Source organism: Choristoneura fumiferana, chromosome 18 (genome assembly GCF_025370935.1).
Source record: "Choristoneura fumiferana chromosome 18, NRCan_CFum_1, whole genome shotgun sequence".
NCBI lineage: Eukaryota > Metazoa > Arthropoda > Insecta > Lepidoptera > Tortricidae > Choristoneura > Choristoneura fumiferana.
Window position 1 is genome coordinate 20,006,718 of NC_133489.1, and position 13,328 is coordinate 20,020,045.

The window sequence follows — 13,328 nt, forward strand, 5'->3', positions numbered from 1 at the left end:
CCCACAAATTTATATAAAAATATAATAAAAAAGAAGAAATTAAATAACTAAATTAAAACTAAAATAAAAACTAGTTCCTAAAAATAAAAATAGTAAAATAATAAGGGATCTTAATGTTTTTTTTTTGTTAAAGCGGGGAGGAGACTCCAGGTTTTTCTCGTCACGCCGCCCCTGGCATAAACACGTCTCCAAGATCAAATTATTTAATTTGGTCTCAATTCGATCAAACCGCTTCTTCATAGAGTCTAAAGAACATCTAACAGCATGCATTTTTATTCAAACTAGAAATTCTTCGCGGTTTTCTATGTATGCGGTCTTCAAATGCGCGCATCCACTCAGTCTTCTAGGCTATCGTGTATTCGACCAGACCATCAGAGGGGCTACAACAAAATTCGAAAATTGAAGTTCGTGTCGTGCCGTCCTTCTCACTCTCGTATTAAGTAAATAATATAAACGTCAGCTGGTGGACACGGTAAACTTCGATTTTCGAATTTCGTAGTAGCCCTGCAGCACTAGGGAGATAGACTGTTGGGTTAGGGCGGTAAAGTGGAATTTCGGTCTTGCTCGAAAATCTACCGGGGCTTTTGCACGGCATTCGGGGCATTGTAATTTATAATGGCGCTTGTAGTGTTAGTTATCTCACATCAAATAAAATAGATGGATAGAACTCACTTTTTTTAGAACTACTCAAATTATTAATACATCGCATAATCTCATAAAATAAATAAAACCGAGTAATATACGAGGTTTTAAACTATTATTAAGAATAGGCTAATTATATATTATTTATAATCAAAGTCAAATGAATTATATTAATGTCACAAATTACCTTATAAACTAAAGATAGATCTAAAACTAAACGAAATAAAACAAAAATTCAAATAAAATAAAATAAAATATGTAAATAAAATAAAATAAAATAGGTACAATAAAAAAAAAACTTAAAAACACTAAAACTAAAACCTAAACACTCCCGGCCTACGAATAATAATTCTTATTCGTAGTACCCGTCTCAAAAGTGCCCATAACTCCAGCAGCATTTCCCCGCCGATGGCCAGCGCTGTCTGCTGAACCAGGTACAACCAAGGAGCGGGGGTCGCAAACCCTGAAGAAAAAATTTACACAATGTAACATTTTGTTTTTATTCGACTGGATGGAAAACGAGCAAATGGGTCTCCTGATGGTGAGATCATCACTGCCCATAGACACCTATAACACCAGGGGATTGCAGATGCGTTGCCAACCTAGAGGCCTATAAGATGGGATACCTCAAGTGCCAATAATTTCACCGGCTGTCTTACTCTCCACGCCGAAACATAACAGTGCAAGCACTGCTGCTTCACGGCAGGCTTAGCGAGTAAGATGGTGGTATCAATCCGGGCGGACCTTGCACAAACATAACATTAAAATAGCCTTCAGTCTAAAGGTACCTACTAAATGGCGAACAAAAATATAAATAAATAATAAATATCATGGGACACTTGACACCAATTGACCTAGTCCCAAACTAAGCAAAGCTTGTACTATGGACACTAGGCAACGGATAAACATACTTATATAGATAAATACATACTTCAATACATATTAAACATCCAAGACCCGAGAACAAACATTCGTATTATTCATACAAATATCTGCCCGGCCGTGATTCGAACCCGGGACCTCAAGCTTCGTAGTCAGGTTCTCTAATCACTTGGCCATCCGGTCATATATGGTTTCGGTTCCAATTACGTAGCGATATTTTGCAAGTACCTACAGTGCAAATGCAGTAGCAGTAGCAAAGCCTGTTATTGTATTGCTATCAATCAAGCCTCCGTCAATCATAAGGTTCGAATAATGTCTCTTCCATTCTGAGGGACTCTTCTGGTCTCAGCTGCGGTTGTCTGTAACAGATGAATAGAAACGATTTAAAATGTCCGTAATACCTACTAGTTAGGTTATAAGTAGGTATCTACTCCTTCTCCATCTTATAACTACTCCATTTATTTTAACATTTGAAATTTGCACACGTTTTTAATCAAACAACGAAACTATTCAACATTTGTTAACTTCTATAATAAAAACGTAATAAATACCGCTAACAAATGTGTGGATATTTTTAATCCATTTGTATTCGAAATACCGAGAAACGTGTGGCACGATTTGACCGTTAATTCAAATTTTGAACATGAAACTATCGTGAGACTCGCTCATTTAGAATCGACTTCAAAAAAGGAGGTTATCAATTCGGCTGTATTTTTTTTTGTTTGTTACCTCAGAAATCGTCATTTATGAACCGGTATGTTTTTTTTTTTTTTTTTCTTTCGTCTATTATATCTTCAATTAGGTCCCATAAGCTCCAAATCAGGATGTGATGATTGGATCTTAAGGAAATCGTGGGAACTCTTCAAATGTTGTAGGGACACCTATAGTAAACTGGATATATTTAGTGCATATGGTAAAACGGGTGGTGAAGCACCAGGACTCCTCAATAATTAACGCCTCTGCATCGGAAAAGTAATCTTTCGTAAAAGGTGACGAGCAGTTTGTATTTACACTAAAAAGGGTAAAAAATCAAAATTTATAACAGAAAATTTAACCAACTACAAAAAACATGAAATATTTTTTTACTTTTCTACTTTTTTTTTAATTTTTAATTTTATTTTAGTCTGAAGTCGGTGGTTGCCTCAGCACGAGCCACCAGGAGTGATTGAAGCCCAATATAAAGGCGTAGGGGAGGTAGATGACTATAGGTCCACTCCTGTGCTCTCTCACACACACACACACACACACACACACTTATCCGTCACAAACTTTCGCATTTATAATATTATATTTAGATAAGGGTTAATTTTAAGGCCGGCCACAGACCAATCTATTCTATTTTGCATTATTTTCTGTTCTGTAAGAATAGAATAGGTAGAAACTTCATAACAAAACGCTTCTATTATCACACGCACGCCAGCCGGCTAGAAAGAATAATCCGATGGATGATTTGTGGGTAAATTGCTACTATGTGACGAGTGGTACAATTTTTAATGCATTCTAGCCTTCCGCTTTAAATTCTTTTCTGTTCTATTCTAGGCAGAACACAACAGAATCGGTAGGTCAGTGGCCAGCCTATGTAATATCTCATATGTAGTTACTTACTATTAACACCCATTAATTTGCTGCTAAAGTTACTTCGACGTATCAGACAAATTGCAGCGGCCGTGGTCACGAATAAACTGAAGTGTAGGGTACCGTCCATTTACCCGCGCGAGTCTTGCAAACTACCCGCACTTGATTTATTTTTTGCCGGCACCCTATCACACCGATACACTCATAGACCTATACATCTATACACCCGTGTTTACTTACTCACATGCATGACTTACTCTGAGGATACACTACACTGGCAATATCACTCTGTCCGAAATGTTCGTCTTGATTCGAATCGTTCGTCGAATGTACTGAAACGTCAAGTTCATGTTAACATTAGATAGAAGGAAAAATATGACGAATAGAAAAAAAAACAAATAAGACAAATAAATAAAGATAAATTGATAGATGAGTAGGTAAGTAAAAGCTTGAATCAAAGCCACTCCCGCCGTCTGCAGGACCACTACGAAACAACTCGAAATTCGTGTCTTGCGGTCCCTGACACTTACACAATTCGCAATTCGCTCTCGTATTAACGAGAGCGAGAGGGACCGCACTACACGAACTTCGAGTTTAGAGTTTAGAAATTACGCTTAGAAATTTTTAACTTAGCGACGGATTTAAATGCGGGTTGGATCTCAGAAGGTTTTAGTTCGTATCGTACCGTCCCTCTCACTCATATTTATTTAATATCTTTATCGTTTGCTTGCGATTGGTTCATTTCGTTTTTTAACCAATCACGAGCATACGTCAAACGGACCTCTCGATACTAACGCCATCTAGCGATATTTCGCCTCTGTGAATACCCTCATTGAATATAAGCGTCAGCTGGACGGCAAGATACGAAGTTCGAATTTCGTAGTAGCCCTCCCTGCGGGTCAATAGTAGTTTTTAGCTGCCGGAATTAATACACAGATATAGAAAAGGTGATTTTGAATGTTTACAACAACAGAGACAACGTAGTCTGAAATAATCTTTAGCTCAGGCCCGACGACGAACTGCAAACTATTACAAAGTGCAAAATTCGAACTTGGAAAGCGAGTTTGAGAAAATTTCTGAAACTGAAAAATACACGAGGCTTATATTTTTCAAGCTAGAATTTTATTTTTTTGACCTAACTGAAAAAGAGTAACACCGGTAGGTCTGTAGATATGTATTCAGCCGTGTTAATTCTTAAAACATGTTCACAAAGTTTATTTTACAACAATATTATAGAAAAATGGAGTTGGCACATTTTTTATAAAAGTTGTTCCGCTACTCCACGCTAGGTGGCAGTACATTGTATGCAATTTTCGTGTAGGGCTTTTAATGAAGTTTAATAGTTACTTACCGCCTTTAATACACAACAAAAAGCTGATGGAGCTACTCTGTAATTCGAAATTCGTCTCATACCGTACCTACGTTTTACGGTTTTGTTTTACTTTTACTCTCCTGCACATGCTTTAACGACTAACAATAATCGCCAAAATTTCAAAGTATGTATGAATGCACATACAAACATTTCCATTCACACTGATTTTGGTACAAATGACTACTTTCTCTTATTTTCTTTATTCCATCAGCGGGCCGCCCTATGAGAAAAATTACTCGACACACAAATCTCAACGCTATTAAAACAAAGCAATAATCTTAGTTTATAGTCAATTATCATTACAACAATCGATGTTATTCTTTTTATTTATTATACATATACATTATGCACAATAACGATAAAATTATATTTCCCTAAATAACCAATACGATACGATATCGTTCCCCATGTCTCGAATAACATTATCAAGTATCAAGGAAGCGGAAAAAAAAAGATGGAATGGAAATGCCGAAATGGAACGTCAAACAAAGTCGTCAAACTCAAATAAATGACAACATTGTTCGCGCTAGTAAACCTGTATTTAAAGTTAAATGTTAATGTAAAACAAAAAACATATTTTTGTTGTGTATTTGTTAGGTTATTATCCGAGTACCGCATACCGAAGCTACCGTAAAAGTAAAACGGTTAACTAATTATAACCCATGGTATCGATGGAGTTATATTTTCAAAAATTTAAATGAATCTCATAATTACCTATGATAAATAGTTTGAATAGTTTAAATAGTTTGAATACTTTAATAATAAAAGTGCGTGGAGAAACATGTTTCTAAAATCTGACTTATTGAAAGCTATAACATTTAGAAACCCGGTAAGGTTGCCTCTAGCGTATTGGGTTCTCGTTTTAATTCGTTTTGGACTCACATTCTGGCCGCAATTGGGTTATTTACACCCAGACGAATTCTTCCAAAATGTTGAAGTCATCGCAGGTAAGATTTAACAAAAATACAGTTCACACAAAACACATAAAGTTGTACTTTTGTCTAAATAACTTTTATTTTATTACAGGCGAAATATTTACAATCGACGTCGCGAAAACCTGGGAGTTTAATCCCAAATTTCCAATCAGAAATATTTTCATACCGAAAATGGTTCTTGGGCCTCCACTACACTTCATTCGTATAGTCAACCCTTATACCAAGTATTACTTTGGTATAGATCTTAAAACTCCATACTACCTGCTTGTGATTCCAAGGCTTTTCGTCTGCTTACTGTCATTTATCAATGATTACAGTTTATACAAAATATGTGTCTTATACGGGCAGAATTTCAAGAATAGATTAGTTATATTCGCTAGTTCATATATTGTTATTGTGTACTGCTGTAGAAGCTTCTCTAATACATTTGAAATGATATTCTTTTCCATTCTGCTACTTTTTGTGGCTGAATGCATGTTGAAATCTGATAAAATAATATACCATGATGAGTTTTTAAAAGAAAAATATGAAGAGGCATCAACTGCAGTTGAGAAAGTAAAGCTGTTTAAGTTAAAGATGCATTTGCCTGAACATTCCCTGAACCGTGTGGTGATACTGGCCACTGTTGTAGTAATAGGTATTTTCAACCGTCCAACTTTTGTGGGGTTCGCATTCCCACCAATATTCTTTTGGCTGCACCGTGGCTTGGGTTCAAAAGTAGTAGGGTTCAAAGACTTTCATGTTCGTATTTTCACCTTCATACTATGCGGAGTGCCAATAGCTTTGCTGCTTATATTAGTTGACTCGGGTTATTATGGATATTTGACAATGGCAGATATAGAATCAAGGCAGTGGTCTTGGGATAATTGGGTAGTAACTCCGCTGAATTTCCTTCGTTACAATTCTGACATGAAGAACCTGACGAAGCATGGACTTCATCCTCGGTGGCTGCATGTGTTGGTCAATGTGCCGCTGTTGTTCAGTGTGCTTGCGGGAATGGCCTTTATAACTTTGTGGTCAAACACCTATAGGTAAGTTATAGTTATGTAACTGTATTTAAATAATTTTACAGAGTTCATGAATTTTTTTTTTATTATTGGTAGAGGTTAGTGCTCTCATTCACATGAATTGTGTCTTACACAGGTCAGGTTTTAAAAGGTCTGTAAGCTATGTTTTTCATCCATCAATTAAGATTGCATATTCCTCTACAAGTTTTTGACTCCTTATGACATAGAATCTGTCTGTGAGTAAATGTGAACCATAAAAAAAATGTTCAATTAGTATTATTGACTGTGAGAGTTTTTTTTTTTCCATGCATGTGATTGTTTCCCAGTGTTCACATACAAAATTATGCAAGAGTGTTTGTGTTCACTTTGTCCCAGCACGTTATGTTTCTATTCATACGTTTTTATTCACTTTTAGTATGAAAAGGGTTATAATAATAATAATAATAATTTTATTCGATGTATGTGGGACATGGGTTACATTTGCAGATTATAATACATGAAAATAGAGTATCACCAGACCCTACCTTTTCAGGTGTTTCAGGTTTTCAGGGGTTAATAAAAATGATAGCTTTACTTGTTTCACTATCCAGGTTTTGACTATTATTGACCTACATTTTTTCAGTTTTTCATCTATTCGAAATTGTTCTTCACAGATTCATCCGTGGACACTACGGCAAGCTTCCCAGAATTCAAAGCATCACAGGCCTCATGCTGTTCTCCCTGGTCATCCCAGTGGCGCTGTTATCTCTGTTCCCGCACCAGGAGGCCCGCTTCATCATCCCAGCCCTTGTACCACTAGTCTACCTCTATGGTAACCGATTACATCCAAATGAGAGTGATGGACCTTCACACAGAAAACTTAAAAAGATCCTTCTGTACACTTGGTTTATCGTCAACGCTAGTTTGACTATGTTCTATGGTTTCATCCACCAAGGCGGCATATATTCTTTCGCTAACACACTCCATCGCGAAATCAAAGCTACATACGGAGTTCATACATATGTCATAAGCACGCATAGCTACAGCATCCCTTCTTATTTACTCCAACTTGAAAGCACAACTAAGGTATATAAGGACAGAAAATCGGGTAACAGGTACAGACTGACGCCTACGACGTTTCTTTACAAGTATGGCTCCATGCCAATGGACGAATTATTCAGTAAAGTGGATGATGTCCTCACTAATGCTGAGATGCTTCTGCACGAATATAAGAAGCAGTATAGGTTTTACGTCGCCACGCCATGCTCTCTAGAAGCAGAGTTAGAGGAGGCAGCTAGTAAATATTATTATTTTAAGTTAATTGAGGACTTTCGGTACTATCCCCATTTTTGTACGGAAGCGGTTCCTAGGTTCCCTGGCCACCGTGACCCATATTGTGTTGAGAGCAATCTCAAAGTGAATGAATCTCGAGTTGTAGATCTGAATATGTTCCAACGGATCTCATGCTATTTTAAAAGGTTTTGTCTCAAAATTTACAGAGTGAGACCTGTAACTAAATATGACAAATAGACTCCTTACTAGGGGTGGTTAAGTTATCTAGATATAAATGATCTGTCCATTTTTAATTTTATATTTTGTAGTGTAGCTATAAATCGGCATAACAGATCGGACAACATAGTACAGTCAAGTGCAAAGACACACAGGACTTTATGCACGTAATATTATGATGTGTATACCTAATACATATTTTTGTAACTTTGGCCATGTCAATATCTTTGCACTTAACTGTACCTATGCCATGATAAAAGCAGTTCTTTTTACAGAGAACGGAAATTTTCTTTCATGCTAACATTGTCCATTGCCACTCGCGTTTCCCCATCAGATCTAACGTATCGTATTAGGTCATTGTTAATTACTTGTAACTAATTCTGGGATACATTGGGATAGAAACTTGGCAAAAAAGATTGGCATCCCTACTGAAAAAAACTTTATCAAATTACTTATTCACGGAGTCACGGACAGCAGCTAGTAAGCCTAAATACCACTACATTATATCATACATCACTTAATTATCTCCTCTATCGTACCTAATTATACGTATATTTTTAGTATTAAGGCTATTGTTATACACGAAACCAAACTAAATTTAATAGGTCCCTTGAAATTGGTAGTGCAATAGACCTTAAAGGGTGTTTGACAGATGATTAAGTAATTACAAAAGTCATAATAGTATATTGTACAACGAGCGCATAAAACGCGTCATTTTACCCGAGCCGAGAAGAATGAAAATTAAATTAGTCAAATTTTATTAGGTAAGCCTACCTCCATCATACCTAAATTTGCGAGTGATAAGTGTGTGTTTCTATTATGTTTATATCGTGTTTTCTTTTAAATCAGTCTACTTAATACCCAGGTGTGCTACCCCGAAATTCGTATCATACCGCTCCTCTCACTCATTAGCGTGAGTGGGATGACACGATACGACGTTTGAAATTTCGAACTTCATAGTATAGGTAGTATAAGTGCAGCTTATTAGTATCTATGGCAGCTTATGAAAAGTAATTTCGTATTTATCGATAACGTTACCTAAATACCTTCTCGAGATCTGTATCTAACTAGTCAAGTAATGGTAGCTTCAAATATTAGGTCTTTCCTTATATTAAGCATTATTTTGACAGCATTTATGTATCACAGAAGTTACATACAATACTCCACCTGTGCTTCGCCACTCCATACCTACAATTAGGTAGGTACCTCCCGCCGCTACCATTACTACGTATTAATTAGACAATTAGAGAATAGAATTACTATACCTTCCGCCGCCTAACTTTGCCTAAAAGTTCATTGCCACGACTAGTACCACAAAAACTATAAAGGTATAATTCCAATAATTGAATAGGCACTATACCGTTTAGCGATTCGAACACAATCCGGGAGTAACGTAGACGTCGCATAAAAAATGTATCTCGAAAATGCGTCAAAACGTGCGTATATTAGTAATGAACTTTTAGGCAGATTTATATGGCGCGTGGTATATGTAGTAATTCTATTCTCTGGCTGTTGAAACTTGAAAATGTTCTTATTGACTGCTACAAACACCGTCGGCGGTGAGCTGGGGCGCTACTACGAAATTCGTATCGTATACCGTTCCTCTCACGAAGGAGAGGGTATGGTATGATACGAACTTCGATATTAGAATTTCGTAGTAGCCCTGCCAGCTGGCAGATGCATTAAGGCCTCTACCCACTACTACACCGTACTACACCGTATCATGCCTTACCGTAATACGGACGTGTCAGAAACGGAATGTCAAGCGTATACATGACACGCGACGGCGACGCTTGATTAGGAAACGTGCTAGTGGGCACAGTCTCATACTTTTCAATACAAATATTTTTGCCTTACACGTTGCTATTACGGTCATAGTATGATGCGGTTTAATGGGTAGTCTTTAATAAAGCACCTCATTGCACTGAATGTAAATGTCTCAAATGAGTTGTATTTTAAGACTTATTTTGTTAGTTTTATGTTAAAATATAAAACTTGACTTGAATATATGCTATGATGCACTATTGTATAAAAAAAGGTTTAAAAATTTCGCAGGCTATTCTGGATGACATGTAATTCGTATCCACGAGCCAATTTTTCTTACTACGATAATAGTAGATAGTATAACGAGGGCATAAAATGCGACTCGGGTGGATATAAACGTCCTTGGAAATTTTCTTTATGAATAAGACAACTAATACCTACACTACACTCTGCTTTTCGCTTCATAGATTAGGTAGGTACTTCCCAATGACCTCAATAGAAGCGTACCTATAAATAGGTTGGTGGTAAGAGAATGTGGTTTCTGTGTATGAATGTATTTGTACAAAATAAATTCACTCTATACAATCATGAAAACTGAATCGCATATGAGGTGGAACCAATGCACAATTTTATTTTACGATGATTTCATTGTAATGCCTTTGGTAGGTGTATACCTATGGTGGAATACCAACATGGTGTTTATGTTCCATTGCACCCTGGTACACGACCACCACAGTGCAATAAACTTTATTATTGTGTATAAGATGTGAAGTTTGGAGTCGAACATAGGCTTCATCTGATTTAACTTGTGAATAAGAAATGATGCAAACTGAATTTGTTTCAGAATAAAAGCTTGTTCAAAAAATTACACTTGTCTTGTTTTCTTGTTTAAAAAGTGTTCTAAATTTTTACGTGTCTCTTGTGGCGAGCAAGTGTGTGTGTTGTGTGGTGATAGTAGTAGTAGCGTATATAAGCTGTATAACCTTTAATATTAAAAATGCGAAAGTACCTGTCTGTCGGTCCTCTTCATTCTTAAACCGATGCAGTGAATTAAAATGAAATTTGGTATGATATGAAAATAGTTTGAAGCACTGGAAAGGAATTAGGATAGTTTTTACCCCAGAAAATTGCATAGTTGCCGCGGGATTCCGATAATCGTATTCTTCGCAAATGGAGTCAGGGGCAACCACTAGTTCTATAAAGTTGTAGATACATGGCAGGAGTCACTAGGTGAGTAAGTTAGGATGATTGAGTGGAGGATTTTAGGATGCAAAAAATGCCTTTAACAATCCAAAGGCTGTCATATCAGTTAGTGGCTGTATAGCGACTTTGCCGTTTCCTTCAGATTAGAAAAAAGTGGCTGTCAGTTTACGTCAACGTCACGTTTGACATTCAATCGAACAAGTGGTGCTTTAGCGAATTTATTTTGAAACCAGTGGGTTGAAACTCCATACAAAAAATCTAATGTATGGAGCTAGTGACTTTTTTGTACCAACCTCTCCAAAATAACTTATTGGTTGCCATATTTATGAAATGATCTGTGTTTAGAAGATTTCACTTAAATTATAATATTTGCAATTCTTCACATTTTAAGCTGTGAAAAAAAAAATTAAGCGGAAAAAAATATTACTAAGATAAATAATACAATATAAAATAATTCTGACTGGATATCCTTTTTTATTTAAGTAAATGAAAAAATGTAGTTCTATTTTTCAATTTTATATGGCAGCCCACAAACCTTCATCTGCTGCGTGGGAACGGACGCCTTCGCGAGATTTTGTGTTTACTGTTTGAATTTCGTGTATTTTGGTGTTTTTTGTTAATAGCGTTGAGTTTGAGATTATTTCTCCTCCGCATTAATTTTCTTTCACTAAAGTGCATTTATTCGAGACAGGACTCTAGTTTTTACCGTTATTTTCACGGCTGTCCTTTACTAAGAAACCATTCAACATGAGGAGATGCGAAATTTGTGGTATTCAAGAAAAACATTGTGAAAACAAAATGTTCTTTGCTAGATTTCCTCTAAGTGAACATGTGTAAGTAAAGTTACTGATAAATCTGATAATAGGTGTTGAGGTTATATTTGCTGGCCGACGTCAATTCGTATTATATAGTATCACGACAATTAAATTTTATTTCAGTTGTAAGCAGTGGGTGAAAGTAGTTGGCAACGAGATTTCACAAAATCGAAAACCCGGCTGAAGAAGAAAGCCATACCAAAATTGGGACTTCCCATGCCACCTCTTTCTGAAGAAATTCTTGAAGGTTTCCCCTAAAGATGGCAAGAACAGCTAAGGTAAACACTTTATTTATTTTCAATTTATCTCTATTGCAACTTGACTTACTGCATCTATATAATAATAATAAAATAATAAAAGATATTGATTTAATAGTTTGTTTACAAATTCTACATAGGTACATAACAAATAATAAGTACAATCAAACAATCAAAAGGGAAAGCGACTCAGCTTATGCCTGCACCTTGCAGAACAAAGTCCCTTGGCTAAAAGGCGCTGTTTTTCAGTCGCCCCCATAAACCATAACCCTAATAAATACCATCAATACGCATGCACATATTTTTTTACATACAATATATGTTATAAATTAATTTGCTTCGTCATCAATAATAATGCTAGGTATTTTGAGTGTTTAGTATAGTTGCCGGTCAGAGCATTAGTAATAGACAGAAAAATTGGCTATACACCCTAATTATATTTCACCTGTATAAGTTAGTGGAAGCTTCTGGCTAAATTAAACTTTGTTTCAGGTTCAGCTTTGGAGTTGCCAGTGTGGAATATTTACATGCACAGCCTTCTACAAGTGGTGCGCAGTGTAAAACTGACAATACAACAGGTAAGCTATCACTGATAAAATCTATACCTTATAGCATAATTTAGAATTTTAGAGTTGATCTGATGATAAAGCTAGCGGGTGACCATAGGAACACTGCGATAAACAACACAACTGCATCGAGTTTGGACTCGTTTGTCGTCTTGACGAGTACTTTGGTAACCAGGGCATATAGTACAGTCAGCAAAAAAAATACTTATATTAGAAGAATTTTCAGAAAAACTTTTATTGAACTGTTTACGGAACCTTTCATGTACGAGTCCAACTCGCACTTGATCATTTTTTCTGTATTGTCTGTGTTTATGGTACACTTCATGTAATAACACCTCTTTTTGCGTTAGGAGTTAAAAATAGGTTGAGCTGCTTAGTAGTTAGAGGAGATAGAAATGGATATGCATACATACAGGTCAAAATATAATCCTCCTTTTGGGCTTAACCAGAATCGGGTAAAAACTACTGAATTAATTTCAATACATTTGGCATGGCAAGTAGATTGTTTATCAGAGGTATACAAAATTATGTATTGTCAACTAACTCCAAGATCACCTTCATTTCATTTCATTCATTTGACAAGTAAAGACATATTTGACAATAAGGCAAGAAATTGTAAGAAAGTTGTCTAGGTAAACATAGGTCATTGACCTGCAATATGACAAAAATTGGATTGTGCATACCAATTTTATTTTATCTTGCATTAGTTAGTGTAAGCTACTGGCTAAATTTAACTTTGTTTCAGGTTTAGCTTTGGAGTGGCCCAGTGTGGAATATTTACATGCACAGCCTTCCACAAGTGCTGTGCAGTGCAAAACGGAC

The 13,328-nt window shown here is 36.1% G+C and overlaps 1 protein-coding gene across 3 annotated transcripts in view; it reads left to right on the plus strand.

The window, feature by feature from the left end:
* PIG-Z (phosphatidylinositol glycan anchor biosynthesis class Z) overlaps nucleotides 1-10,535 on the plus strand; it is a 28,445-nt gene extending 17,910 nt beyond the window's left edge. For 2 of the 3 annotated variants that reach the window (XM_074101461.1, XM_074101460.1), the window contains 2 exons: nucleotides 5,498-6,437; nucleotides 7,067-10,535. In XM_074101461.1, coding sequence (XP_073957562.1) covers nucleotides 5,578-6,437; nucleotides 7,067-7,922 — 1,716 coding nt within the window. In that variant the 5' untranslated portion in view covers nucleotides 5,498-5,577 and the 3' untranslated portion in view covers nucleotides 7,923-10,535. Of the gene's footprint in view, nucleotides 1-3,211; nucleotides 5,419-5,497; nucleotides 6,438-7,066 lie in introns of those variants that run through there. The other variant, XM_074101459.1, reaches the window with a different exon arrangement.
* The last annotated feature ends 2,793 nt before the right edge of the window (nucleotides 10,536-13,328 follow it).